The sequence below is a fragment of the Drosophila suzukii genome, chromosome 3 (assembly GCF_043229965.1).
Source record: "Drosophila suzukii chromosome 3, CBGP_Dsuzu_IsoJpt1.0, whole genome shotgun sequence".
Classification (NCBI taxonomy): Eukaryota; Metazoa; Arthropoda; class Insecta; order Diptera; family Drosophilidae; genus Drosophila; species Drosophila suzukii.
The window spans coordinates 9366609-9393642 of NC_092082.1; the positions used below are offsets into that span (position 1 = coordinate 9366609).

The window sequence follows — 27034 nt, forward strand, 5'->3', positions numbered from 1 at the left end:
TTAGCACATTTAAAATCTAGAATTCCTTTAGTTGTACACATTTACTTCAAGTAGTGTAAGTACGAGTATAAGAAAAAGTTTTGGGGTCTTTGGCCTTGGATTCTCTCAATTGCATAACATTTATTGTGCATGATTGTTTTCAAGTTCTGGTTGCCAATTTGCATTGCATAGACTAGAGTAGAGATAGGTAGTTTAGTTTTGGTTTTGCTTTGATTAGCTTTGTTTTAAACTTTAAGAGGCATAAAAACAGTTGAGTGCTGCTTGACTCCCACAGCATCACAATAGAATCACAAGAGACAGAGTTGGCTTCTTTTTAATTTCGTTACAGGTTCTAGGATTTCACACTTACGATAACATAACATACATACGATCAGAGTTACATACAAATTCGAATACAAATATAATACCCTTTAATATTAACCGTAGTTACTCTCATTAAAACGATCTTCACACAATCAAATGCAATTCAATAATGTACATAATATAATTCTTAAATGTTCAGTCCAGTTTGAGCTTTTGGTTTTCCCCTTTTTTTTGGTATGTTTAGTTGTGTGTCTTCACGTAAACATTAATTAAAATTAAGTAAATCTAATTATGTATACGTACGATTAAACGCTAGTAAACCATATCGATATGCCTTGTCTAAGACCGTAAAACGTAACCGAAATGAACAAAAAATTCAGACTGAACAAAATGCAAAGCAGTTTCAGGTGCATGGCAAGGATATGCTGGAGTTTCAGGATCATTAGCTGGCATCAACCAAATGCAGATCCAACGGATCGAACAAACACAACGACAACAACGTAACAGAAAATCGTAACTGGTAGATAGAAATTCGTAATTGGTATAGAATTAGTGTCGGTAGAATTTTGATTGTCCCGTTCCCGTTCGTGTTATTCAGAGCATAGATCATTCGTGTATATAAAGTAGGTTTTGGCGTGTCCTAGGTAGAGTTCGTCTTGCATTTTGCTTGTATACATATATAAATTCATATTTGGTTTTTTAGTTATTCACTTCTATTCCGCTAAACATACCACAACAATGATAATCGATTTAATTGCAGTTTACGTAATGAATACATTAATGACGTCGTCACTATATAAAGTTTCAAGAGTTTACCATATACCACACTTATACGCATGTAGCATAGCTGCCCAACTATACAAATTGACTATAAATTTGAGATTGAGATTGCCTTCAGGAACATCGGCTTCATTAATTGTTTCTGGTTCTATTTCGGATCGGTAGATATTGGATCGGTAGACCTTGGGTTGGATACGTGTATTCACCTTAGTAGTAGTTTTGGGGTGTGGTTCGAGATATTCCGGTTGAACAGAGTGTATATATAATGGATTGAATGATGGGGAATATATATGTGGGTCATCACTGTAAAGCGCAGGCGGGAACCCTCGAGGCTCTTGGCTAAAAATAAACTTCTCTTCGTGTTCGTGGTTATCAATATTCATTATTTTTTGATTGCGTTTGCTATAAAGCTCTGTGATAAGTTTGATTTTCATGGTGCTAGGTACGATGTATGTAGGTACACGAATTCCTCTAGTTTGATTTCTTATTTATATCCGAGGTAGCGACATGATTGATGTTTGCAAAACAAATAAAGAATTTATATTTAAATTTGTATATTTCTTCACTTGCTTCTTCGCATCATGATATGGTTCGGTTATTAATGGTTTAAATTAAAAGATTATTGGCATGATATATGTAAGTTATATGACACATAAAGGAATATTTCACACGTATTTTGGCCTAGCGTAAACATTCATAATAAATATATTCAAGAATAATTAGGGTTTCTATGAATTGATTGCATACTGCATAATGTTTTTTTTGTTTTCTCTGGATCGTGTTTTTTTGTGATTGTAGGATTGTGTTTGACACTTTTGTATTTGTATTTGATAAATTACAATTAATTTGTGATTATTATGTTGCTTTGGTCACATCGATTTGGATTGGCTAACAACATTTAGAGATTCGACTGAAAATACTTAGTTAAGCTTGCTCTTGGTATACGTTTACAATTTTATATTCATATGCCGCTAATATAAGTTGATTACTGGTGTTTCATAAATGGACCGAAATTGCATTGAAAAGTAATTGGATTCTTTTGAATGTATTTATCTGTGTGCGTTTCTGTATCTTTAGTTACGTCCGGAGAATAGTTGATACTGTAATAGAGTTGTTGCAAGATAATTAGGCCATCAATCTGGTTGTTCGGTTTCAAACGATTTTCAAAATACATATAAAGACTATTGGTTGTATTGTTACATAATTAGGAATTATTTAGCTACTGGGCAAATACGATGGGAACTGCGGAAGCTACTTGGTTTTGAAGTATCTCGCACTCCGTTACGGATATTACGTATATTACGGGAATTACGAATACGGGAAAACATCAAATATTTGGAGCCAAGAAGAGAGAAAGAGGCACACACAATATATTGTTATTATAAAGAGGATATGTATATTAGCAAAAGGGGTGGGACACACATCGGGTTCGGTAGTCATGCATCGATTCGATTCTCGGGTTCTGATTCCTATTTCCGGTAATTGCGGGATGGAGTATCTGGAGTAACTGGATTATCTGGGATCTGTTGTATTTGGGTTCAACTGGTTACGCAATGCAAACTACGAACATCTAACTAGGATCAACTTACGGCTAGGTGTACGTGTCTGTGTTGGATTTCCACCGGAACCGGATGTGGGTGACTACAAAACTACTACTAAGGTACAATTGTGGATGAGTGTGGGTATAATCGCAGGTTTTCGGTGACTCTCACCTCCGGTTCACTTACATACGATCATCAAGCAGAGCTATGCCTGTCTATAGGTATCGGTAGCTACTCTTTTTTGATCTCATCATGTTAGTAAATATACTGGTATATTCTTAAAGATTTTTTTTCGCACAATCTACGCACTACGCACTTGGAATGTGAGAACCTTTGAACTCTTAAGGCACATTTTGAAGTATAATCATAATCATAAGTACGGCGAAAGCGAAATTAAAATTTAATATGCATAAGCGGGCGGGAGGGGGTTTTAGGGATTGAAGGTCAAAGCAACACTGATTGTGCAAAAGCCAAGTATACATTTAACAATTACAATAAATTCGCAATTACTTAATCGTAGTAGAGTAAAATACAATACAAATGCATATAAACATCTGGTAAGTCGGTTAACAGATTCATATAGTTTAGATCGATATAGGTATGCAAGATAGCAGGTATAGCAGCCTTCTGAAGCCTTCAGTGTCAGTCAATCAATCAAGTTTACACAAATATATATTTTATAATATTTCCATGATCAGCAGTTTAATTCGATTTATCAGCTTAAGTTTTCTCTTTTGTTTATCTCAATATTCTGTTGTTGTATTTCCAGAATATATATATAGTGCAGTTCAGATGGGCAGAAAGTAAAATGGCAAGTCAAGTAGTACAGAACGTTCACAATGCCATGGAAAACGTCAATTCCAAAACATTTAGGAACACCACAAATATTTTACAGATGCAAGAATAAAAAAAAATAATAAAATTGCATGCGCATGCATTTCAACGGGCTTTGTATATTATTTCTTCATTTTGTTTTCCTAGAAAAACTACAGAAAAAGCTTCTGTTTCACCTATATTTCAGCATATGGTTCATTATTTAAGTCCAATGAAAAGGGATATTCTTTGAGAAGTTTTGGTTGGCATGCACTTTTATAACTCTCAGTTCAAGTGGTTGGATCTACGCAGAAATATAACACATGGGCATAACCTATTGGGTTCGAAATGTATTTTTAATATGTATGTACATTTTATAAAAAGTATTCTATGAATTTAGACTTTTAGTTGAAATATCTGTATCGAGAGAGAACAAATTTTTAAAATTGAAAATAGACAACCAAAGTTTCCGTAAAATTTAAATAATAATGGTTAAAAAATAAATTTACAACTCTATATTGGGAACACACTTATAGACCGTAATTTATCAAACTTTAACTCCATAAGAAGCGAATTTTAAGACCAGGTGAAGCTGGGAAACCATGCAAAAATCTTTTTAAAACTGTATTTAACTTCTTTCAATAAAATGAATTTAAATATATAATTTTAAAAATAAATAGGTACTAAAACACTAGTTTATACCTTGATTACCGCAATATATAGGAACTTAACTATATCAACTTAAAGTACGTGTCTAATGGTAACTATCCTATCATATCGTATAACTCTGGGTCGAACTAACTAACTCGTAAGAGTGTGAGCGGGAAAAATGTCCTTTAATATGACACAAATCCGATAAGTTCATAGTGCAGGTGCTTAAGCTAAACTAGCTGGTAATGTGGGCTTTAACAGTAATAACACTATCGTGGGATTTACAAGGACGATAACCAGGACGACAATGATAAAGGATTCAATTTGGGTTGACATCACGTCCCGCACATAAACACACACACATGCAGCGGTGGCCATAGTGTTTGTGTGTGGATGGGAAATTCTGGGGATTCTTTGAAATTTGATTTTCCAATGACTAATTGAATTCGACAATTCACAAGGTCGTTAGTTCTCTTTTTCTTTTTTTCATTTTCGGGCGGGGATTTAAAATCGATTGGAGTGGCAACAACTAAGATAATTAATAATATCAATCAATAATAAAGATAAACTATAGTTAGTAGTATCCAATTCGGGCTATGTGGTGGATAACTTTGTTACGATTTCCGATATGTTTCAACATTAACACTTATGGTACATACAAATATTGAATAAATTCTCCAAAAAACAACAGTTGTGTATTCGTTCTATTAGTATGCATATATATAAATATTGGTTTAGTAATTAGTTTTAGTATCAGTTGAGATTCAAGTTTTATAAGTAAGTAAGTAGTACGTATGGCTAGGCTATAGTAGGTCTCACATAGGTACGTTCATTCATTGGTTTTGGCATATATATTTTGCTACATTTTACCCTCTGCCCCTGATGCAAAATTTGATTTCATTCCAGTTTCAGTTTTGATTTCATTTACCATATATACTCTATAGTTTTGATCTGATTGTTTTTTGAGGGTCTGCTGCTTAACTCCTTGGCGGATTGAGATTGAGATTCATGCTCCGCAGCTTGGCCTTGTAACGCACATTGTTGAGGCTCTGATTGAAATTGAGGCCGTAATGGGGGCCATAATTATAACCGGTATTGTAATGGTAATTGCTGGTGCTGGCTGAACCGTATCTGCTGGAATCGGCGTTGGCCGGAGCCTCGCCGATTTCGTTCAGATCGTATTATTGACTGAATGTTATATTGAGTGACGGACACTTTCGGACGTTGCTGTGGCTGTTTCGTGTGCCATTGACCCGCAACAGCGGCACCGGGCTAACCGTGCCGGATACGGAAGTTAATTGTCTTACCATGCCGCTGCCCAGCTGCTGCAGTAGCCCCGATCCGGAGCCAAGTGGACCCGACGACAGGACGGTGGACTGGCGACGCGACCTTATCGACTGCATGCTAGATGATAGCAGGAACGGCACACTGCTCGAGGTGTTCGGCATGGAGCCACCCTGTTTTTGGGAGTACAATAAAGGAGATTTCTTTGGAAGATTAGTCGGGGCTTGTTATTGTTAGTATATACTATATATATATATATCTTTTTTTTTATTCGGATGCGTTCGGAATCGAGTTTAAATACATATTATATCATTTGGTTTCAATTGTGCTATGTACAGGGTCTGCAATGTGGGGGTGTGCGTGTGTGTGTGTTGGTTGAACCCAAGCCTTACCGACGGATAAGTATACATTGAGCTGATGGTGCAACAAACAAACAATCGAACAAACCAACAAACAAACAATCGAACAAAGCAACAAACAATGAAAGAAAGCCAAACTCGAACTCAATCAATCAACGGACAGGAGCAGGTCGAATCGAATCGAAAAACATTGATACAAACGAATTGCAGAACACAGAAAAAGTCCAACTGAATGAGAACATATATGGGGTATATACGGATAGAGGTATGTTTGTACATATGAGGCTGAATGCGCTTCGGGTATTTATGCATATATATTCCAAATCAAATTTGGCCTCGCAGACATGAAAGGCAGGAGGGTTTTGGGCTTGGGGGTGGGGCAAATGAAATCAAATTACATTAACATAAAATTTAATATCAGCATACTGCGTGTGCGTGTGTGTGAGTGAGTGTTTGGTTGTGTGTGTGCGTATGTCTAGACCTTAAATAGTTGAGAGGCGGAAAAATAGGGAGTGAGCTGAAGAGACTGAAAGAGAAAATTAAATGGAAATTCCGAAATTATGAAACGTGTACTCACGATCATGCTCCGTGCAAGCTGCGAATTTGTTTTTTTTTTTATTTATACGTATATTCGATTTTTGTTTCATTAATTTTTTGTTCGTACATGAAATGAAGAACGGAAATATACACACATGAAATAAACGCAATCTTGTGTTTTGTGTTTTTTTGTTGGCTGAATAAAGGAACAGCGCGAGGTAACATCAATTCACAGCGTTGTTTTTCAACAATTCAACAGCAGAAAAACACGAAATTCTGGCTTTCCATTTGTGTCAGCCATTAAAATACATATATGAAGAGAAAGTATACTATAGTATTCATGTTCTGGTGTGTCTGGTATTTGGTATTTCAATAGTTTATTTCTGATACGAACGCAACAGGAACAGAGTTAAATGGAAACGAAATCAAATTAACACTGAGCACGATCAGGACATTTAATGAAGAAGTAGTTATATAGTATAGGTACAGTATAGTATAGTATAGTATAATAAACTTAAATTGTTGTAGTTTCTGTTGATTTTGCTCCTTGGTTACGTTTAAGAGGGTTTATTGTTTCTTCAATGACTGTCAAAACTAACCATATCAACAGTTTTTAGAAATGGTTGGTAATAAGTGTAAGCTTTTCTTTGGATTCTTTCGATTGTGTTACTGGTTTCCTTTACCGGTTTATGAAATCTTAAGTATTGTCTTCACGTTTAAAACAGACCTATCCAAATAAAATGTATGAAGTATCTTTTATAAAAAAAAAATATTAGAAAATTTATCAAAATAAAAAAAAAATATGTATTGTATAAAAAATATTATGTTTAAATATAACATTCTAAAATTTGTTACCAATGTTTTTCATAAAAATTGTTTTCTATGGTTTTAAAGTCATTCTTTCCCTAGAGCCCTAAAAAGTATGCTCTAATATATTTATCCATTCTTGAACTCGACGCATTTGATTGATTTTTCCTTTATCAATTCAATTACGTAGCTGAAAAGCCTCCCAATCCTAAAATGTACATCTCGGAATTGTATTTTTTCGATACCCTCCTTCACTGAGGGCTCTTTGTTCATACTTAGAAATCATAACAGAATACGTAGTTATTTAACAAAAATAATAAGAACACCAAAAGACAACAGAAACGGAACAGATTCGACTGCATTGTATATACACCGTACTGGATATTAGCAAAGGCTTTTGTTTCGCCATAACCCAGAGAGATAGAGACAGAGAGAACGGAAGTACAGGCAGACATAGTTCAAGAACAGGACTCTTGAAACTTGAAACTGAATGAGAACCACACAAAAATGAATTACATGTAGAGGAACAGATAGCAGCAGCGCAGCAAATGCACAAAACATGTCGGAAATGAAAACAGAACGCACAAAATATATAACTTTATCGTCAAATTAAAATTTCAAATATTCTTGCAACAGGTTTTCCATCCAAATAACAGCACAAGAACGAGTACGAGTACGAGTACGAGAACGAGAACGAGAGATTTAGGCAGCAAGTCAAATTCATATTCAAACGCAGTTGCAGTTGCAGTCTCAAAAATACGATTATATATCGAAAAAGGCCAGCGAGAGACGGGTGCGAGCGGGCGAGCAATAGAAGCGGAAACGGAAGCGCATCCTTTCGGCTTCCGTTCGCCATTTTGCCTGGCAATCGTTGTATTGTTCGAGTGATTTGTGTATGGGTAGAGAGGACAGAAAGTTAGCTTTGAAGTGCTTTTGGAGACGACAACGATAACAATGAAACGACAGTTAACAACTTGGCAAGGCAAAGTCCATTTCGATGTTGGCTTAAAGTGCTGCCGACAACTCGCACAAGAATTGCAAACGAATCCGTTCAGATAGGCCTGACCATGTTTTTGGTGCTTTTATACCCTTGAAGAAGCTTTCGGAATTATGGAATAAAGTTATAGACATTTCCTAGAATTTTAATCTTAATATTTGGTTGTTTTTAGTTTTACAGAAAAATAAACTCAAATATTTTTTCAGAATAAGATCGTAATTTTAATATGATTATATATTGGTATATTAGTAATTACTATTTTTAACTTTTATTTTACTTTCTTGTTATAATTTCTATAAAATATATAAAGTTTTGAAACATTATGATGGTCAAAATATTTTTTCAATTATTGCCTTCAAGGGTACAATATCTTCGACTTGGTCGAAGCTCGCAGTGTTGACTGTAAATCTGCATTCACATAACTGGGATTGCTTTGTTTTTTAGACTTACAACATAGACCGAGGTGGATGGCACCGATAGACTCGATCCGGAGCTACCGCGGGCACCGTACTATATATATGGAAGGAGATATACAAATTCATGGCGATCGAAAGACCCCGAAAACACCGTAGTATGTTTTGGTGTTTTTGATTTTTTCAAGTATTTTGTTTTGTTTTTTGTAGTGTTTAGTTGATCGGTTTAGATCGGGGGAGATAAGATATAAGAGAGTGTGTGTTAGAGCATCTGTGATTTGTAGACTTCGCTGCGGTTTCGGGGGGGAAATGAGCTAATACATAATCGCATTCATAACTGAGCAGATCGGAAATGAAAGTACCAACGAAAGAGTGAACTGAACCCAGAACGGAATGTTTCTTGTTTGGTTTTGTACGTAGTCATGTGAGCAATGTTCGCTTTGAGAACTGAGAACTGAGAACTTTGAACTGTAACTGTAACTGTAGACTGTAGTAAACACGATAAACGCTACGCTAGGCGCTATAGCTAGTTGGCTATATATAATAGTAGTAGTAGTATACAGAATAGTTCGGCGTGTTAAACATGGCACATGAGCTGCTGGAAAAGCCAAACTAAGGAAACAAAGAAGCGGCAGGGCGCACATAAATGAAATATCAATAAAAATCAAATAATGGCAAGCCTTTTGTGGTCATCGATGCGGCCAATTGGATGGCAATCGCGGCAAGTAAGGCAAACAATAAATTAACTGGGCGTGGGGGAAAAACCACAACAAACAATGGCGGCCACAAAATAATGGAAAAAATCCAAAATCAAAATTTCAACTGAAACTGAAACAGAAACTGAAACATAAACCCTGTGCCGGGCCAGACGCAAACAACTTACAGTTGGCGGTGACAAATTGATGGTGGAGCCCCGCCGTTCCTGCGGTCCAATGCTCGAGTGGCGTCGCGTCGGCAGCCCGCTGCCAGGAGTCCCGCCCGGCGAGGAGGCGCACGAGGGCGCTATCCGGATCTTGGGGGTCATCAGCGTGTTGTCCGAGAGCCGCCGGTTGGGGAACACGTTGCCCACGCGCAGGAAATTGCTGTCCGGCGACGAGGGCGAGCATCCGAACCACCAGCCGCCCAGCATGCCGGAGCCTAGAAAAAGGTATATTGCACAGGGAAAAAATAGAATAATTAATCCTAATACTTCTAAACTGTTTAATTTCATAGGTTTTTAGACTCTTTAATGTATCCGACAAATTAAATAACTATTTATGATATAATGATTAAGGTAGTGTGAAATATACAATAGGGGGATGGGTCACCTTTTTCAGCATAAACAGATGTATTTTATAGTGGAAAAGAGAAAACGGAATCACAGTTCCCATTTTGTCGTCCGATGACCTGATAACCATATTTCTTTAGTTTTATAAATCTCCCCTACAGTTTTTTTTAAAGTTTTTATTTTGTATTCTATGATTTGATCTATGAATAGGCATATAAGCACACAAAAATAATGTTTTAGTTAAGAATTCTTAAGAAACTGATATTTTGATGAAAAACCCCAAAGATATATTTTTTTTTTTCAGAATTAAAAATATTTAAAAATAGTAAGTAACAAATATTTTTATTTTTTTCATAAATGTATAGCAGCTTTTCAAAGTTTATTCTACTTTAAAAATATAACAAATAAAAATTGCTTGTATATAAAATGTGGCTTAATTCAACCTTTTCTTTAAATTAAAATGAACTATTATTCTCGGTCTCAGCAACAAGATAACTTGTTCATGGAGATTTATTGCTGTGTACTTTAGTAATCTATTCTCTTTATGCGAATACATATGAGACGGCTGTTTTTCACCAAAATCCTTTTTTGCTGACACACCAGCGTTGTGTTGTGAAGGTAATTAGGTCTAATAATGGTTGCGGTCAGGGCCCAAACACAGACACGTCGGGACCACAGTCAGTGCCAAAAACCGACAAACCGAATACCCGAAACCCAGCGAGCCAAGGTTACCCACGCCAGGAATTCTGTCACTGCCAAGGACAATCGCACATTTTGCGGTTGCGGCCGCTGCACCTGATTTGGCCCTCGGCACCCTTCGCCATTCCCATTCAGAGGCAATTTATGCCAAAAGTTATTAACTGGAATTCATGGCTATTGTCAAGGTTGCGCTTGGCCTGTCATTCTGCATTCACTGTTCAATTAATGTGAAATTTCACAAATAGCCTTCGTGAAAACTATGAAAAGTTTAAGGGTTATGTGCAAATGAATTTGTTAAGCGTAAACTGTTGTTTTTTTTCAAACTTAGCAATTAATATTTTAAAATTAGGATGAAATAGAATTATTATAAATCAAACAAACCTTTTTTTAGTTAAAGCCTTATGAAAATTGATATATTTTTTAATGACATATTTCTTTAACTTTCTAAAATGATTCAGTGAGTCAAAAATCTATCAATTTTCACAAGGCTTTAAGTTAAAAAGTTAAAGTACATTTAAATGGACACATTATTATTATTGATATTAACCGCTTATGAAACAGAAGTCAAGCACTTCAAGTAGTGATAGTGAGGTTATATAATATTTAATAAATAGATCGTCGAGGCTGTTTTTACTTATTGCTTAACTAGAAATAGGTGTGGGTTTTTTGAAATACTTCATTTCTTGAATTGCTCTGATTTCCGACCCATTGATTTCTTTTAAGGCATCCAGCTATTCCAGAATATTCGACTGGGCAGGTGTGTTTCTGATTGCCTGAAACTGGCCTGGCCTTGTTTGTTTGTGACTTTCAAGTGGTAATATGCAGCAGTAGCTGCAGTCAGATGGCAAGGTGGAAATTAACAAGTGGGTTGGCGGGTGGTTCAAGGTGCCTCTGACCTGAACCCGGCTGTGGCAAATTGTCGGTGGCACAGTGGGCCGATCTGAGCTTAGCTGGGCCGGCTCGTGTCTGCGGGCGATTAGGGCCATCATAATAAATCATCATTAGGGCGAAAGTTCATTAAGCACTGCAGCCAGTGTTTCCATGGCTGATAATACTCCGGTCTCCGGGCGGTGCTTTTGATTTTCATGTTCGTCATTATAAAATTATCATTGCCAGGATAATACAATTAAGTGGGCACAATGGTCCGATGTAGAAGGAGCCCAGCTGATTAGTGGGCAGAACAAACGGGCTTCTGTCACGTTCGATGAATATCAAATTGAAATCACGACGAAATTTCCAATTATACATGCCCACAGGCGGCCACTCAAATGACAAACAAGTGGGCAGGAAGTCGGAGTACCATAAATACAGATTCAGTAAATCAGTATAAGGACTGCCAAATTTTCATAGACCCATCATTCTGTTTACTTTACAATAATTTATGCATTAGTTATGAGCCAATGTGAATGCATTGGTAAATAATTCAATGCAAAGGAAGGTGTGCATAATTTACTAGAAATTAAAAATTTGTCATTAAATTCCTATTTGAATTCAGATGAATTTTAATACCACTTTAAATAGAAAACAACCCTAATCTATCCAGTTGAATTTGAAAGAAGTATTATATAACCATACTAGTTTATATCCATATTTTATTTTAAAAGCAACTGAAAATAATTCTAATTCTGATGAGTCAGAATATTAAAATTTGTAGTTAACATATTTTTTAATGCCAAAATAATCAATTAATTAAGAAAATAGATAATATATGTAGGATCCACTTACCGCCAGAGTTTTTGCGGGCCATGTCCTCGGCACTGGACGTCTTGCGTTGATCTATGCGCAAGTTGGGGATGTTGAAGGGCGGCGCGTTCATGTTGTCCGTGGAGAACTGGTGGCGCAGGGTGCGGTGTCGTTCCGGCGAGGCCATCGACAGGTTGTCCAGCTTCAACTTGTTCCTCTGCTGCCGATCGATGGCCTCCAGCATTTGCTGCAACACCTGGGGAAAAACATGAAAAAACAGCAGTGGGAAAACTGCAATCAAACTACAATATCCAACTAGCCTGGAACACAAACCTCCAGCAGATAGCAGTACTGCTCGAAATTCAGAGCCGGATTCACGGTGTGCGGGATGAGCAGGGGCAGCACATTGGTGGCCATCGTCTCCACGGTCAACCCGTACGTTTTGTCCACAAAAAGTTTATGATAGATGCCTGGGAAAATTAATAAATAAGTTAAAATACCTTAAACAATAAGAAATATTATTAAATTAATTACATATTTCTATCATTTATTAAGTTATTACATGTAAGGCTCAACAAGTAACTTCAAAGTATGAAAATTATTGCTTGAAATGCAACTTTAAGACATATAAACCACTCCTAATTAATCCAAAAGTAGGTGTTTAGCCCGAAGCTTAAGACACAGGTAAAGTCATTTTAATCAAAACATTTGTCCAACTTAATACGTAAACAACAAAATGCAGTAGTTCAAGAAATTAAGCCCCCCTTTAACAGAAAACTAAAACGACATTGTCAGCTTGTGCGTAATTCGTTTGAAAGTAAACCTCTGTGGGCAATTTCTGTTTATCCAAGTTAACAAGCAGATAAACTGGTGTAAATCTGCGTTGTTCGAAATGGGCCAAGGGTAAAATTGGATTTCATGCACTTTAATTAGTTTTCGATAATCGCATAAAAAAACAATGGAACTAGATGTGTGTGGTATTGCCGCAGGCATTGTGATTCAACTTACGCACAGTACGCATGATGATATCAGGATCGGGAATGCGAATGTTTGCCAGCAGCGGCAGGACCTCATCCATGACCTGTTATACGAACATGATATATATATATGTGATTTATGGGCTTGAGTGGTTGTGAATGTAATCTATAATACCCACCTGAGCCCTTTCCATGCGGTCCATGACTCGTTCAATGCACATCAACACATTCTGCACTATCTTCGGATCGGTTATGTTCTTCTCGAATACCATTTTCACCTTGGGCAAGACCATTCGGCGAATAGATAACTCATCGATGCTATCAAACACATTGGCCACAGCCACCACGGCAGCGCTCTAAGTTTAGAAAATAATGAGGGGCTTAAACAGTATATGACGATAACGATTTTATGTATTAGATAATATAAAATATTTTAATAAATACAAAAAAAATGCCAGTATTAAACATGTAATTAGGGTACTTTAAGCATTACTTTCCAAGTAATATTTTCAGCTATTTTTATATAATTGAATTGCGTCCTTTAATAGAAGGGATGCCAAGTTACCTTTATATTATATTATTCCAATTTGAACAAATAAATTAAATAAATTAATAAAATCCTAACTGAAATTGTATCATTATAAAAATACCTAATAAGGTGTAATATTGCTTAATGAAACCTTTAAATCTAATTAAAAAGATGTTCTGCAAGAAATAAAAAACTGTTTGGCTAAGCCAATGGTTCTCTAAAAAAAATAATAATTTACATAACCAAAACCTCTTAAAGAAAACCTTAAAGAAATGTTTGTTTTTATTGCGTGCTGAAATTTTTTTCACATTTATTGAATTTGAATTTTCTTCTTCCTCTCTAAGGACTCGAAATTGCGGAAAGAAAATGCAAATTCACTTGCCGGGCACTTTTGTGCCCTGAGTCAGCGTCTGAGTCGCAGTTAATTAAGAAATTGCTGCTGTAATTACGCAATCAGCTCCGCCAACCCATTCCCGTTCGCATTTCCATTTCCATTCGCCGGCGTCTGGAGTGATTTGCATATCCGAGTGGAGCACTCACCTGCACTTGTATCGTGGATCCGTCGAAGGAGTAGAACAACATGGGCATTATGTCTGTGGTGACATCCTCCGGCTTCGTCTTCTCGATAATCAAATGCAAATTCTCAAGTATCGTAACGCTGGCCTGAATGGATTTCGGTGTATTGTAGATGATTCTAAGGATATATATCACAGATTTGATTAGTGGCAAACTTGCCATTAACGATACGTATCACAGGGAAAAATTACTCAAAATAAATGGTTGTAAAAACTTCTCAGGTCTAAGTTTCTTTTATAATACGGCCTGGTGTCAATAAGCGTCTTACAAGTGGCCACAAAGTTTTACGCCAACTTTTGGCCAAAGTAGTGAACTCAGACGCAGTGGTGCGGGCTTTTGTGTGTTTTTTACTAATTTATGCACGGCTACCGCCAAAGGTGAGTACTCCGGGACCGCCACGCCCCCTTTCTCCAACACCTCCAGGAAAGTTTTTCCCGTCGAGCTCTATAAATTACAATACGAACTGTCGCCTGTCGCAGTGGGCGCAATAAAACGTCATGAAAATTGAATAACATAGAAAAAGTGTCGCGAAAGTTTTTCAATTGTTCAAACAAAAAGTTCGGATCGGTAGACAAGAACAGAAGGGATTCTGGATGAACAATGACACGATAGAGAAACTTTTAAGCCCGGAATGTCCTTAGTGATATTCATATTTTTCAACAGCCAAATTCACTTCAATTGTGTTTTACTTGAGATTTCCTTTGCTTTGGCTTTCCGGCAATTGTCCTTTTGTAAATGTATCCCATTCACTTTAATTCCCTTCCTTTTAAACTTTAGTAATTTAAATTTATTATCAAATAACCCTCAAATATTATTGATATAATAATTTATATATATATACATATACCCATTGTTGGATTATTTGTTTTGATTCTACATTTTAGGATAATGATTTTGATTTTGTTTAACTATTCGGTCCTCGGCACTAATCCTAAAAACCAATTAATATATTTATTCATTCCACATTAATTTCTGTTTGCATGACAAATGCTTTCATTTTCACTTTTAATTCCATGTTTGCACCTTCTCAATTATTTATAATCCCTCGTTACAACCCCTATAATTATTTTCAAAGCCCCATTTCCAGTTCTAACAAGATGTATAGCTCGCTTTTCATTTGTGGCCATCTAACTGGCATTCAATTCTATTGTCCTCGTTTGCCAATGGGCTATAAATAAGTGTACTTACTTCATGGTGGCCGACATGAGGTTGTCGTACTCCGTGAGCGTGGCTTCCTGGACAAAGAGCATGACCGGCTGCAGGACTGCGGCAAGGACCTCGTTATTGTTGATCTCCGACTTGAGCATTGGCCAGATGTTCTGCCACCAGAGTTTCTACAAAAAAAAGAAAATAAATAAAGGAGAAAAGGTGCGCGAATGCGGGGAAGTCATTAACCAGTCTATGTCATTTCAATTGCCAATGCTAAGCCGTCATTAAGCGGCATCAGGAAAAGGCCCAAAAAAAAAATATAAAGACACAAGCTCCTTCCGCTTTTCTCTGCAGAAAACAAAGGACACTCGCACATTTTTGCAACTGACATAAAACGGCCCGTAATTCACAAATTGTTTGCCCGTAAGGCGCACAAGTTGGCGCCATTAATGATTAATGTGCTGTCAGTTCGTTGGCCCAAAAATGTGTCCAACGGGCACGGGCTGCATCCGTTTCCGGTGGAGAAAAAATGAAGAGTAACAGGAAGTGGGCGCCACTTACACGTGGTATCAACGGCATGGCCTCGATCAAGGTGCTCTTGTAGAACTGGGACTTCTGCTGCGTGTCCTTCATGTTGACCACGTCCAGGAATTTAAGAGCGTTTATGGGCGTATCGCTGTGAATTACGGAATATGACAACCAATTAAATTTCCTTATTTGCACGTTTTTTATATAATAATATAAAATTAAATGCAACTTTTTCTTTAATCGCTTTAAGTGCTTAATTGCATTTTTTAAACGTTTTTAGCTGGATTAGTTGATAAATGGCGTCAATTAAATATTAAGCTGCAAGTGCAAAAGAACCAAATTAAACAACATCAAATGAAAATGCCACAGGAGAAAGCCACAAAAATTAGCCAAAGGCAATATTTATCTGCGTGCCCATGGAAATTAAAATATTAAGTCCCCGCAGAGCGATGGGCAGGCGCCCCAACTTTCTAAAATGGAATTCTAAATACTTTTTATTGTTATGTAAATCAAATTGTAGAAATTTAATTGCCAAAAATTGTTTACTTTCGACCCGAATCCCTCCCCATTTTGTGTGTATTTGCGTGGGTTTCCGGTTATCTCGCAACGAGCAGATGGATTCTGTGAAATGGCTACAAATTATAAATAAATGTGAGCTATTCAGCGCTATTTGCACTCAGTTAAACAATGAAACAAAATCGCATTGCGTATACGCCGCATAGTCCAGTTGATTCCGCCACTTGGCGACTTAATCAGGGCAATCGACCGAGCGGAAAAATGTTCTTTCAAACCTCCTACTTGTGCTCAAATGGAGGAAAGTTATCTTGCCGCTGATTGCCAAGGCACTCGAGCCATTTGCATACGCTGCTAAAAACGCGGAAAATGTTGACAACATTTAAATTAACTTCAAAGTGCTGCCACCAACCTGACTGACTGACTAACAGACTAACTGACTGGATGACTGGATGACTAACAATGGCAAAGGAGGGATGTCGAGGTGGTTGAGATTCTGATGCTGATGGTGCTTTTCCGGTGGAGCAGCATGCTGTTGCTTTCACTGTTGCTGCTGACAGATGCGTAGGTGGTAACAGGAGGTATATGGGTTTGGTTTTGGGGGTAATTAATATTTTTGACAATTTAAATAAATTAAATTATAAAAAAAGGATGTCAAAATATTAAAAAAAATAATTACATGACATATTTATAAAGTATTTAATGAAACTGTTCTATTTTCAACATATAAAGGATTGGATATTATTAAATAATATATATATATATTATATCAAAGCGGATATGATTTAACATATTCGTAAAATATTTACTTCAGATGTTTTTTAAACTTTATGTATTTAAATTACTTTTATAAAGAACTAGCTTCTAGTTTAATGAAAGTATTTAATGAAACTGTTCTATTTTCAACATATAAAGGATTGGATATTATTAAATAATATATATATATATTATATCAAAGCGGATATGATTTAACATATTCGTAAAATATTTACTTCAGATGTTTTTTAAACTTTATGTATTTAAATTACTTTTATAAAGAACTAGCTTCTAGTTCCCAAATCATTTGGAGCAAAATCACTCCTAAGCACAAACCTACTTTACAATAATAATATTTAGTTAAAACTTGGACATTTTATCTTTACTAATTCCAATTATGCTTTGATTTTTACAATTTTAACTAGAGTTTTATATAAATTTATAGATGTTTCATGTATAAAGCGTTTAGTATACATAGTTTTAAGCAAATTGTAATTCAAATATTCTGGCATTTATAAACAACCAATAAACATTCGCAAATGAATAAACAAGAACTTTGTTGACCTGTCCATGATTACACGATGAAATTGCACTTATGAAAAGCCAATTTGAATTCAATTCGCAGAGCAACAGTGGCAGCATTACCACACAATTGCCAACGTTTTGCGCTACTTTACATTCAATTCACCTACGGGGCATATATCCTGGAGACAGGCTGCGGTATTCCCTAGCTGAGCACTGATGTAGTTCATGCTTGGGTTGGATTGTGTGCCTCTTCAGGCGCCACTTCTCCATTGCCATCGCCATCCCCATCGTCTTTGGCTTTGTTTGTCTAAACGCGGCACGTCGCCATCCCCCTTTTCAAGATCTCGGTGGGAGGCAGGCCAACAGCTGCTGTCGTCATAAATCCCAGAGTGAGGCAGCCTGGGCTGTGGAAGCAATGCCACTCCAGCTCAACTACCGCAGCACAATCAGCTGAAGAGCACCGACTTCTTACACTCAGTAAAAACGGTTGTAAAACCCACGAAAACCAAAGAAATCAGGATCATAAATATTTGGTTTCGTAACACTAACCATCTCCGCGATTTTTAAGGGTTCATTTTACTAGAAAATATAAATATACGCGAATTCTTCAGGTTCTTAAGAAAACCTTTCCCTTCAAAAAATGTTTAGAAAATTATATTATGATTTTTAGAAATGAATTTTTAAGAGTTTTCATCTATTTAACTTGTTCAAAAATAAATATACGCGAATTCTTCAGATGCCTTCGCAAAACTTTCGCTTTTGACCCGTTTTTATAGCGAATTCTTTAGACTTATTAAGGATTTTGGAAATGCAAAGTACGAAAGCAAAGTTATTCACGTTATTATCAATTTTATTTGCAAAAATATATTTCAGTTGCAACTTTCTAGTTGTTTTGTTACTTTAAAAAATTTAAGACTTTTTATCCCTATACCGCTGTAAAATTTTTCCAACCCCACAACAATTTTCTCTCAGTGCACAGCTCCCATTCGCTTTGCATTGTATGTGTCTTTCAGGTCTGATTACCGCTTTCATTTGGCAAACAGACGTAATTAAAGTGTGCGTGTGTTGGTTGAGGTGAAAGGTGGTGGGATGGATGTTTGGTTGAATGGGGGAAAAAATGAAACCCTCAATTGAATTTCAGCTACAGGTACAAATTGGCTTAGAGATTGCGTGTCGCCGGGGTTGGCTATATAGTATATGTGTGTTTGAGTGTGTACCCAACAGGTGTCAATTTCATTTAAAACTCAAAGGGAAACTTTGAACGTAACCGGGCAAATTGCCACTGTTTGGAAGCGCTTCCTGTTTCTTTGCCATCTTAGCTGGATAGCTGGAAGTTAATTAATTTGGCCACTCACATGAAGTACTTGATGAGCTGGAGCAATTGGGCGGTGGGTCTGGCCGTTGCATCCCGACTGGCCATGCGCGAAGTGGCCTCCTGCAGGGCGATTGGCAGCCTGGGCATCAACTTGTGGACCATGTCATCCAGCTGGCAGGGGGAAAAAGAGGGAGAAAGTTAGTCAAAGGGAGTGGATTGTGCCCAAAACTCCACTCCACTGCATAAGCATAAACGAAACAAACTTTGCCACAACATTAGAAACCACTTGGGGACTTCGAAGGCAAACGGCCAACGTCCCTGGACAGGACGAAAAGTTTTAATGACAAGCGCCCGCGGGATATCCTGCTGTTCGGCTGTTCGGCTGATTCAGTTGCTACTCCGCCACCTGTCCGCACAAGTGGCAAAATAATTAGAGTTTCAAGTGGACTTTTTGATTACATTTGCATTTGACAAAGCTGCGAATCTAATTACAGCGCGCAAACAAGCCCATCCAAGCGTTTTGCTCCGGCTCAAAACTTTTCATCCATCCAATTGGCACTTGTCTCGGCCGTCCGTCCATCCAGTCCATCCAGTCCGCCACCCAGCTTCCTGGCCATTCAGAAATTAGAAATTGTTTACCCACCGATTCTATTTGCTTGGCATAGTTGGAGGTGGAGTTGCCGGCCTGTATCAGCGGCCTTCCGTTGTTGAAGACCGCACAGATCACCATCCCCAGCGAGAACATGTCGCTGAGCAGGCTGCACTTGGACGTTGACTGAGTTTCGGGAGCTAATCGGGGAAAGTTAAAAAAAAATAAGATAAATAAAAGATCCGAACACATTAGACATATAGCTTTCATCACAAGTACAAATAAATAATCATATCACTCTGAATAAGTAAAGGCATTTTCTTTATATTAATAGACAGAACCCTAATATTTCCTTAAGTGATATAATCATTTTAAATAAATTAGATTAGAACATATTTCTGTAAGATCAGTTTGAAATAGATAGTTAAAATTTTAAAATATTAAGACTATTATTATTATACTATATTTATATTATCATTACTTATAGAATAAATCATAGTTTTACCAAAATATTGGTTTGTTAAATTTTTAGGGTTTCATTAAAATCATTATCTAATCATTACAATTTCTATAAGATAATGTTAATTTTTATACCGGCTCTTAGTTTTAGGAATCCTCCTCTTAAATTTCCATTTTTACGATGATATTTCTTTTATATATTCATACTAAAGTCCCAAACAGATTAGAATAGAATAGATTTGCAGTCTCATTGACTTTCCCACAAATAAAAAAGTTAAAGAGAAGGGGGGCCGTGACCAATCTGTATTTACTCACCCATAAAGTCGAGATTCGGCTGGGCCATCTTGGACACCCGGTTGCTCCAAGGTGGGCACGGAATCGAGCTGTTCAAATCGTTCTCGTTCATTCGCTCTGCAATCCGAATATGCGAATATGAATACAAATTGCTGACCTGGCCAATCCATTTCAATTTTGGACTCCTAAACCAAGATCGCACTCACCCACATATTCCATGCCGGCCAGCTTCCAGATACCGCGCTTGGTTATTAGTATAGAAGATGGACACACATTGCGATGAATTACGTGACCGGAATAGTGCAGATACGCCAGTGCCTCGGTCAGCTGGAAAATAAAAAAAACACGGGTCGAGGGTCACGGTGTCTGTCCGGAAAACAGTTACCTGCCAGCCGGGCTGCCACTCACCTGGAGAAAGCCATACTTCAGCTCCATGTCCAAGAAAGTGTATTCCTTGGCGTGGGCCGGTCGTTGGGGCAAAGTGTTCGCCGCCGCCTGAGCCTGGGCCGCCGCTGCTCCGCCCGCCGCCGGCGTCATATTGGTGGTGTCGTAGGTCTTCGACTCCTACACAGTAAAAAAGGTATTTAATTTTCCAAAGGCATTGTAGAATTTCTTTGGTATTTACAAAAAACTATGCATGGGAAGCCGATTTTAAAGGTCTGTTTGCATGTGCTCATAATATATTTTTCGTAACCTATTAAGATTTGAATATCTAATAATCCCTTTATTAAACATTGAAGATATATATTAAACGGCGTATAAAACTTTTTAAAAAATATCTGAGCCACAAATAAAAAAGGTACCAAACGAAAACTTTAAAGGTATCATTCCCTATTTTCCTTGATATCTCGTTTTTTTCAAGATGAAAGTAACACTCTATAATCATAATTTATTCTTAAATAAAAGAAACCTATTACAACGATATCAATCCATTGTTTGTTTGTTTGTCAAGAAATGTGTATATTTAATATATGTGCCAACATGCTTCAATATACATTTCTAAATACATTTATCACCCGCTGAAGAGATTTCTGTGACAACACTATATGTTTATATAGTGTTAAAATATTTAAATCCATGTTGGATACAATTTCACGTCATTTGATTTTTAATTACTTTAGCATAAACCCATCCTCATGTGATTTTTTAGTTGAAATCTATATAAACTAAAAATAAAGTAAAACCCCTTTGGAATTTTTCTGTGTACGGTGCGGACAGGTAATAAAGAGTTAGGGCCTAATCCCACTCTGAGCTGGCTGGGTGGCCTTAAATTCGTTTCACTCTCGAATGGGAGGGGAAGCTACTTCCAGCTCATAGCTTTAAAATTCCCATTCAGAGCATTGCATTTGATGATAAGCCATTCAAATCTCTCGTGTTCCTGCTGTTTGGTTCGACCCTGGCTTTTTGTTTTTCCGATGGCTTTTCCTTTACCAATTTTTCGATTGTTTGTGTGTGTGCATGTGAGTGCTTTGAGTTTTACCTTTTTGCAATTTTCAATGTAATTTAACTCGAATCGACTTTCATGGAAACTAAAAACTATTCAGGAGGTTCAGTTCGCTTGGTTATTGTTGAGCTGTTTATGTTGTTGTTGTTTCTGTGTGGTCTTTAACAGAAGAGGTGCAGTGCGTTTCATTGGTGTAAATGGTTTTGGAGGAATATATTTTTAAATACTATAAAAGTTTATAATAACTTGTAAAATAATAATAAATAAAATGAAAGGAGAAGAAAGAAGGACAAAAATCGAATCAACTTCTTTCCAGATAGTACTTTGTACTTCAGCATCCTGTTATAACCCAATTTAGAGAGTTCATCGTTCAAGTTTTTGCTTATATCCCAAAATTAATTTGAGTTGGGCAACTAATATAATCCAATATCCTGGCTAAAACCACCTTTAAGTTGTGACACGCACTGTGCGTGTGTGTGCGTATCAATTTCTGAGCTGTGCGGACCAACTAAAGCTCTTTATTGACTCAATCTTGGCAGCGTAAACTTTCACAAACACACACAGACACGTCCTGTATCCTTCGATATAGTTGTGTGCGAGAGCTGGCGTTTGTGTTTCTGTCATGCATACCCATCAGCTGGTAGTTTCTACCAGGCACTAGCCACTGGCCAACAGCCACGCCCCCTGCCCGCCCACACGCCCACTAACCCACCCACTCCCCATTGTGCTCAAAGTCAAACTATGCACTTGGCTGGCCTGCAAAAACTTTAACAAAACACGGCAGCAACACCAAAAACAGTGCCACAATCAACCGAACAGTCTAAACATTGTTCCGCCGTACCTGGGAAATGGAAGATGAACCAGTAGTGGATGTGAGTTTACACGGAAAAAAACTAAATAATTGAAAAAAAAGTGGCCCATGAAATTGAAAATTTTATTTTAAAACGCGTTTTTATAACACAAGAGAATTAATTTAATTTAACTAAAGGTTTTCTGGTCCCTTACAGTGCCAATATTATCTACCCTCTATAAAAAATATCAAGATAATAAGATACAAATACTTTTAAATAGAAGTATACAAAGACTAAAAAGGTTTTTCAGATCCCCAAACAATTTAGCATTTTGTTTATGAATTTTTTCATGACTTTGGATAACTTAAAAAAAGATATAAGGGGTTCTTACAACGACAAACATATAATAATAATATTTCTGAGAGTGTATAAAAACTAATATTTTAAGTCACTATAAATGCCAGAAGATCTGATGCTAAACTAAACAATTTTTTTAACCAATGGGTTTGTGATTTTTGCACTAACACAAATATAATATTTTAAAATGAAAGTGTACATAGACTACAATATATATCTTTGTATGCATTTATTTTTTATAGGCAGATAGTTCCACTTGATATGCGACAAATTTTGTTCTGTGTCCAAACAGGGTGAAGAGTAAAGGGGCAGAAAAAGCCGTAACCAATATAGGAGTGAAAGGCAACCAGGCGACAACACAAATTGCAGGTCCATGTCGCTGTCAGCAACGCAAACTAGCAACTTGCAACTTGTAACTCGCATCTCGCCACTGCCGAGTGGCAACTAAAACTGTGGCCAAAACTCACGTGAAAGGCCAGGACGTTCGAAAGGCTGGCGAAGATGGGCTCCGAGGCGAAGGCCAGTGTATCTGCACTTTCCTCGACCGTGTGATAGATTTGCAGTATCTGCGGGGCAAACGGAACACAAGAAGAGGAAGAAACCCCAAAGGGGGGTCTTACGGAAAAGTAATTATCGATTGGGGGCCAGGACGGACTCACCCGCGGATGGCGGAAGCGCTCCAGTGTCTTCACAGAACTCTTTAGCAGCTCCGTTATGGTCTCCTTGCGACGCGGCTTGTGCAGCTTCTCCGCAATTTTCTTCTCGAATATAAACACCGAACATTCCTGCAAAACGGAGATGCAATTACGTTAAGAAAAGAGTTCAAGGAATAAAGCTTTTTAGATCCTAGTTGAAATTATTGTAAAGCAGTAACTAGTTTAATCTGCTGTTTCAACTTTTTAAAAGCAAAAGAATCCTTTGTTATAAAAATATGTTATAAAAAAAATATGTTTAGTATAAAAATAAAAAAAATGCATTCAGTTTTCCTGGGTAACAAATTTAGTCAATAGCAATTTACTATTTTCATATTTTCTAATTAGAAATAATTAAATATATTTTAGGATTTTAGGTGGGTTCCATCATTTAAACTACTCAAATCGATATAATATATTTTACAAATATAATAATTTTACAAATATAGTCCTTGAAGGTTACTTTTTTTAGAAACCAGTTTAAAGATACTTTCTAATACAGCTGATGGATTTTTGGCCGTGGCCCACTCACCTTGTTGTCGCTCTTGCGGTAGGCATCATGGATGCGCCACACCAACTCTGGGCCGGCACAGGCCACCGGCTTGCCGATTTCGAAGTACTGCGTAATGGGATTGCCATCGGCGACGCTCTGCGGGGCTGTGGAGGCGGCCACGTTGGTGCTCTTGAATTTGGCAAACATTGTGCCGGCGGGCATACCATCGATTAGCTTTGAGAAGACATTCGAGAAGCTGCCCTGGCGCTTGGGACCCGGCTGGTTGGGTGGGGCGGTGCCGCCGATGGTCGGCGCCGATCCACTTCCGCCCGCTGGCTCCCCGAGCAGGGAACCGGAAACGGAAACTGCACCTGCACCTGTCGTTGCACCTAATCCGGATGCCCCTCCTCCTGCTCCACCTCCTGGCGCCTGTGATGCTGCTGCTGATGATGATGATGATGATGCGATGAGTGACCCACCTGCTGCGCTGATGGACAGTCGTCCGCGATTAGTGGTGGCTATTCCCACGCCGGAGGCTGTTGCACCTGGTCCAGCTGCTAATGCCCCGCCACCACCCACACCGCCCTGGCCATTAAAGTTCGAGTGGCGACTGGAAATCACTGACACCGGCGGATCATAGACACTAAAACCATTCCTGATAACTGGAGATGGAGGTCCGGCCAAGCCAATGCCAATGCCACCGCCGCCCACGGACACCTTGCGCTGCGGCAAATTAATGTCGAGCACCGTGCTGGCGCTCCGCTGTCGTACCGCTCCCGCACCTGCCACGCCTCCCACAGCAGCCGCTCCTGCTCCCGCCACGCCGACGCCACCACCGCCCACTCCGACGAACTGCTGCTGGCCACTTCTGGCCGGTGAACCCGTTGCCACCGCTGCCGCTGCCACCGTACCCGCTCCGGATCCTAATCCTGATCCTCCCACTCCACCCACTCCCACTCCCGCTCCAGGTCCGCCCGGCGGCGTTATTCCCACAGCGCTGCCACTGCGACCGCGTTGCACCTCCTCGACACTATCCAAACGTGAGAAAATTCTGGCCGCCGTTGTTGCCGTCTTTGATGTCTAAAATGGGCCAGGAGTGCTGCTCTTCTCCAGCTGCTTTGCTTTCAGGCTTCCTGGAAATCACCAAAAAAAAAAAAAGGAAAAACGGGAAAATCCCATCAGTAAGGAAAATTTCACTTTAATTGCGGCCACTTGATATCGCTCATACGCCTCGTTGCCCAGGCGACCATTTATCCCCGTACTTCTGCACTGGCAATTAATGCGCTTATTGCTTGGCTTGGCTTTTGTGCTCAATTTATACACTCATTAACTCGCTGGTAAAAAGGGAGAATTTAAATTCGCTGGCTAGTGAAGGTGGGTTAATTCTATTCGTAATTTGTTTTCCCCAGAAAATGGTGGCTTAAGTTTTATGAATGCAAAATATTTTGCAGGAATATCAAGCTTCCCCTAATTAGCTAAAATTATTTATACGCATCAAATGGTTTCGCAGTGTGTGTTTGAAAAGTTTAGGCCAAAACAAAAGAAGGCAGGCAATCAATAATAAATCGAACAAAACTACATTTTGTGTTTATTTGTTCTACCATTTTAAACAGATTACTTTATTTTGGCATTATATTTTCAGGCTTGGCTCTTTAGTAAATATTTATTTGAATTGAATGCGAATTTTTCTCTTCTATTTATGCATTTATGTGTTGCTTTGATTTTTTTTTAGAAACTTTATTAAATCTATAAAAATATTTACAGATATTTAAGCTATAAATCCTTTCAGAGATCATGTGGTATCACAAGGGGCCCATTGTGGCCTAAGTGAGGGGACTAATATTTAGTCTCCAACCACTCATACCTAACCTAACCTAACCTAAGCTATAAATCTGTTAATTTTACCTGATGAGGTATTTATTAAGTCAAAAATTCGAGTTACTATTCTGTATTAACTTCACCATAAGCTGCCCATAATCGGATTTATTGAAACACAACAATTAATTGCGAGGCAGGACTAATTCATATTAATATAAACTACTGTCATTTTTAAATTCATAGTGAATTTGGAACTTAAATAATAAATATAAATTTGTTGACCTTTTCGTTTATTAATTCTTTTTACATAGAGCATTCAAGCTTCACCGATGGTCCCAGAAAGTCTGTAAAAATATATTTTCCTGTGCTGTGGCATTCTTTTGGCTGCCTTGCACAATTAAAAAGTTAAATGAGTTTGGCCCTGGCCATTCATTCTGGATGAATACGTAAAATAGCGTGTGATTGTTGGCTGAAACTTTTTAGGAATTCATGAAAATGCGCTTACGACATAATCTTTTCGTTAATTGCTGGAAATAGCGAACGCCACAGAGAGCATTTTTGCATGACTATTTGGCAATTGCCCAAATGGAAGCCTAATGCAATTTGACTTGGCTAACATGTGTCAAAGTGTCTGACACATTTCTCGCATTCTGACTGCACTCACAGCCTGCCCTCGACGACTTTTCCGGCTTTTCCTCCGACTTTTACCCCCGGGGCCTGTCTGCTCTTTGGTGTACATTCTTTACCAACTGAATTATTCAATGCAAGTAAACATTTTGGCAAGATGCTCGCCCCGAAGCTCCAAGGGAAGCCAACAAATTGACTTGAGACATCTTACTTTTCTCTGGGCCGGCAGAAGGATGAGAAGGACTTTCGAAGCCAACGAGGCTATATAAATTTTCAGGCGAAACGTAAAACTATTTAGTGGAAAAACGTTTCACTCGGTTCACCCAGTACCTTTGCAATGTTGCGTGAAATTTTTTGTCGTTAAATAAATTGTGTTGATGGTAAATAAATAAGGAATGAGAGGGCCCAGGGAAGCCGAACCGCATTGTGTGCTTAAAGGTGGCTATATAGACTTCTATATAGGTACCA

The 27034-nt window shown here is 38.0% G+C and overlaps 1 protein-coding gene across 4 annotated transcripts; it reads right to left on the reverse strand.

Moving 5' to 3' along the window:
* Window positions 1–336: 336 nt before the first annotated feature.
* bma (SCY1-like protein bma) lies at window positions 337–25185 on the reverse strand. Of its 4 annotated transcripts, XM_036815059.3 has the most exons (19): window positions 24161–25185; window positions 23596–23721; window positions 23404–23502; window positions 20753–20908; window positions 20551–20671; window positions 20366–20461; window positions 19646–19791; window positions 19043–19173; window positions 15927–16041; window positions 15405–15550; window positions 14181–14334; window positions 13291–13467; window positions 13143–13215; window positions 12468–12604; window positions 12177–12390; window positions 9369–9622; window positions 8523–8582; window positions 5396–5575; window positions 337–2183 (listed from the first exon to the last, which is right to left on the reverse strand). In XM_036815059.3, exons 1-19 carry the CDS (start codon window positions 24341–24343, stop codon window positions 2157–2159), a joined length of 2595 nt encoding a protein of 864 aa, XP_036670954.1. In that variant the 5' UTR covers window positions 24344–25185; the 3' UTR covers window positions 337–2156. The 4 variants fall into 4 exon arrangements, with proteins under 4 accessions (XP_036670954.1, XP_036670955.1, XP_036670952.1 ...); XM_036815060.3 differs by lacking the exon at window positions 8523–8582 and having other exon boundaries at window positions 5396–5545; XM_036815057.3 differs by lacking the exon at window positions 8523–8582 and adding an exon at window positions 6309–6326 and having other exon boundaries at window positions 337–5545.
* Between the last annotated feature and the right edge of the window lie 1849 nt (window positions 25186–27034).

Coding starts and splice junctions, on each gene's coding strand:
- bma (XM_036815061.3), bottom strand. CDS start 24,343: ATGCCCGCCGGCACAATGTTTGCCAAATTCAAGAGCACCAACGTGGCC. Junction 13,216..13,290: donor ACCGCATGGAAAGGGCTCAG/GTGGGTATTATA, acceptor TTCGTATAACAG/GTCATGGATGAGGTCCTGCC. Junction 5,576..8,522: donor CATCCACCTCGGTCTATGTT/GTAAGTCTAAAA, acceptor AATCTTCCAAAG/AAATCTCCTTTATTGTACTC.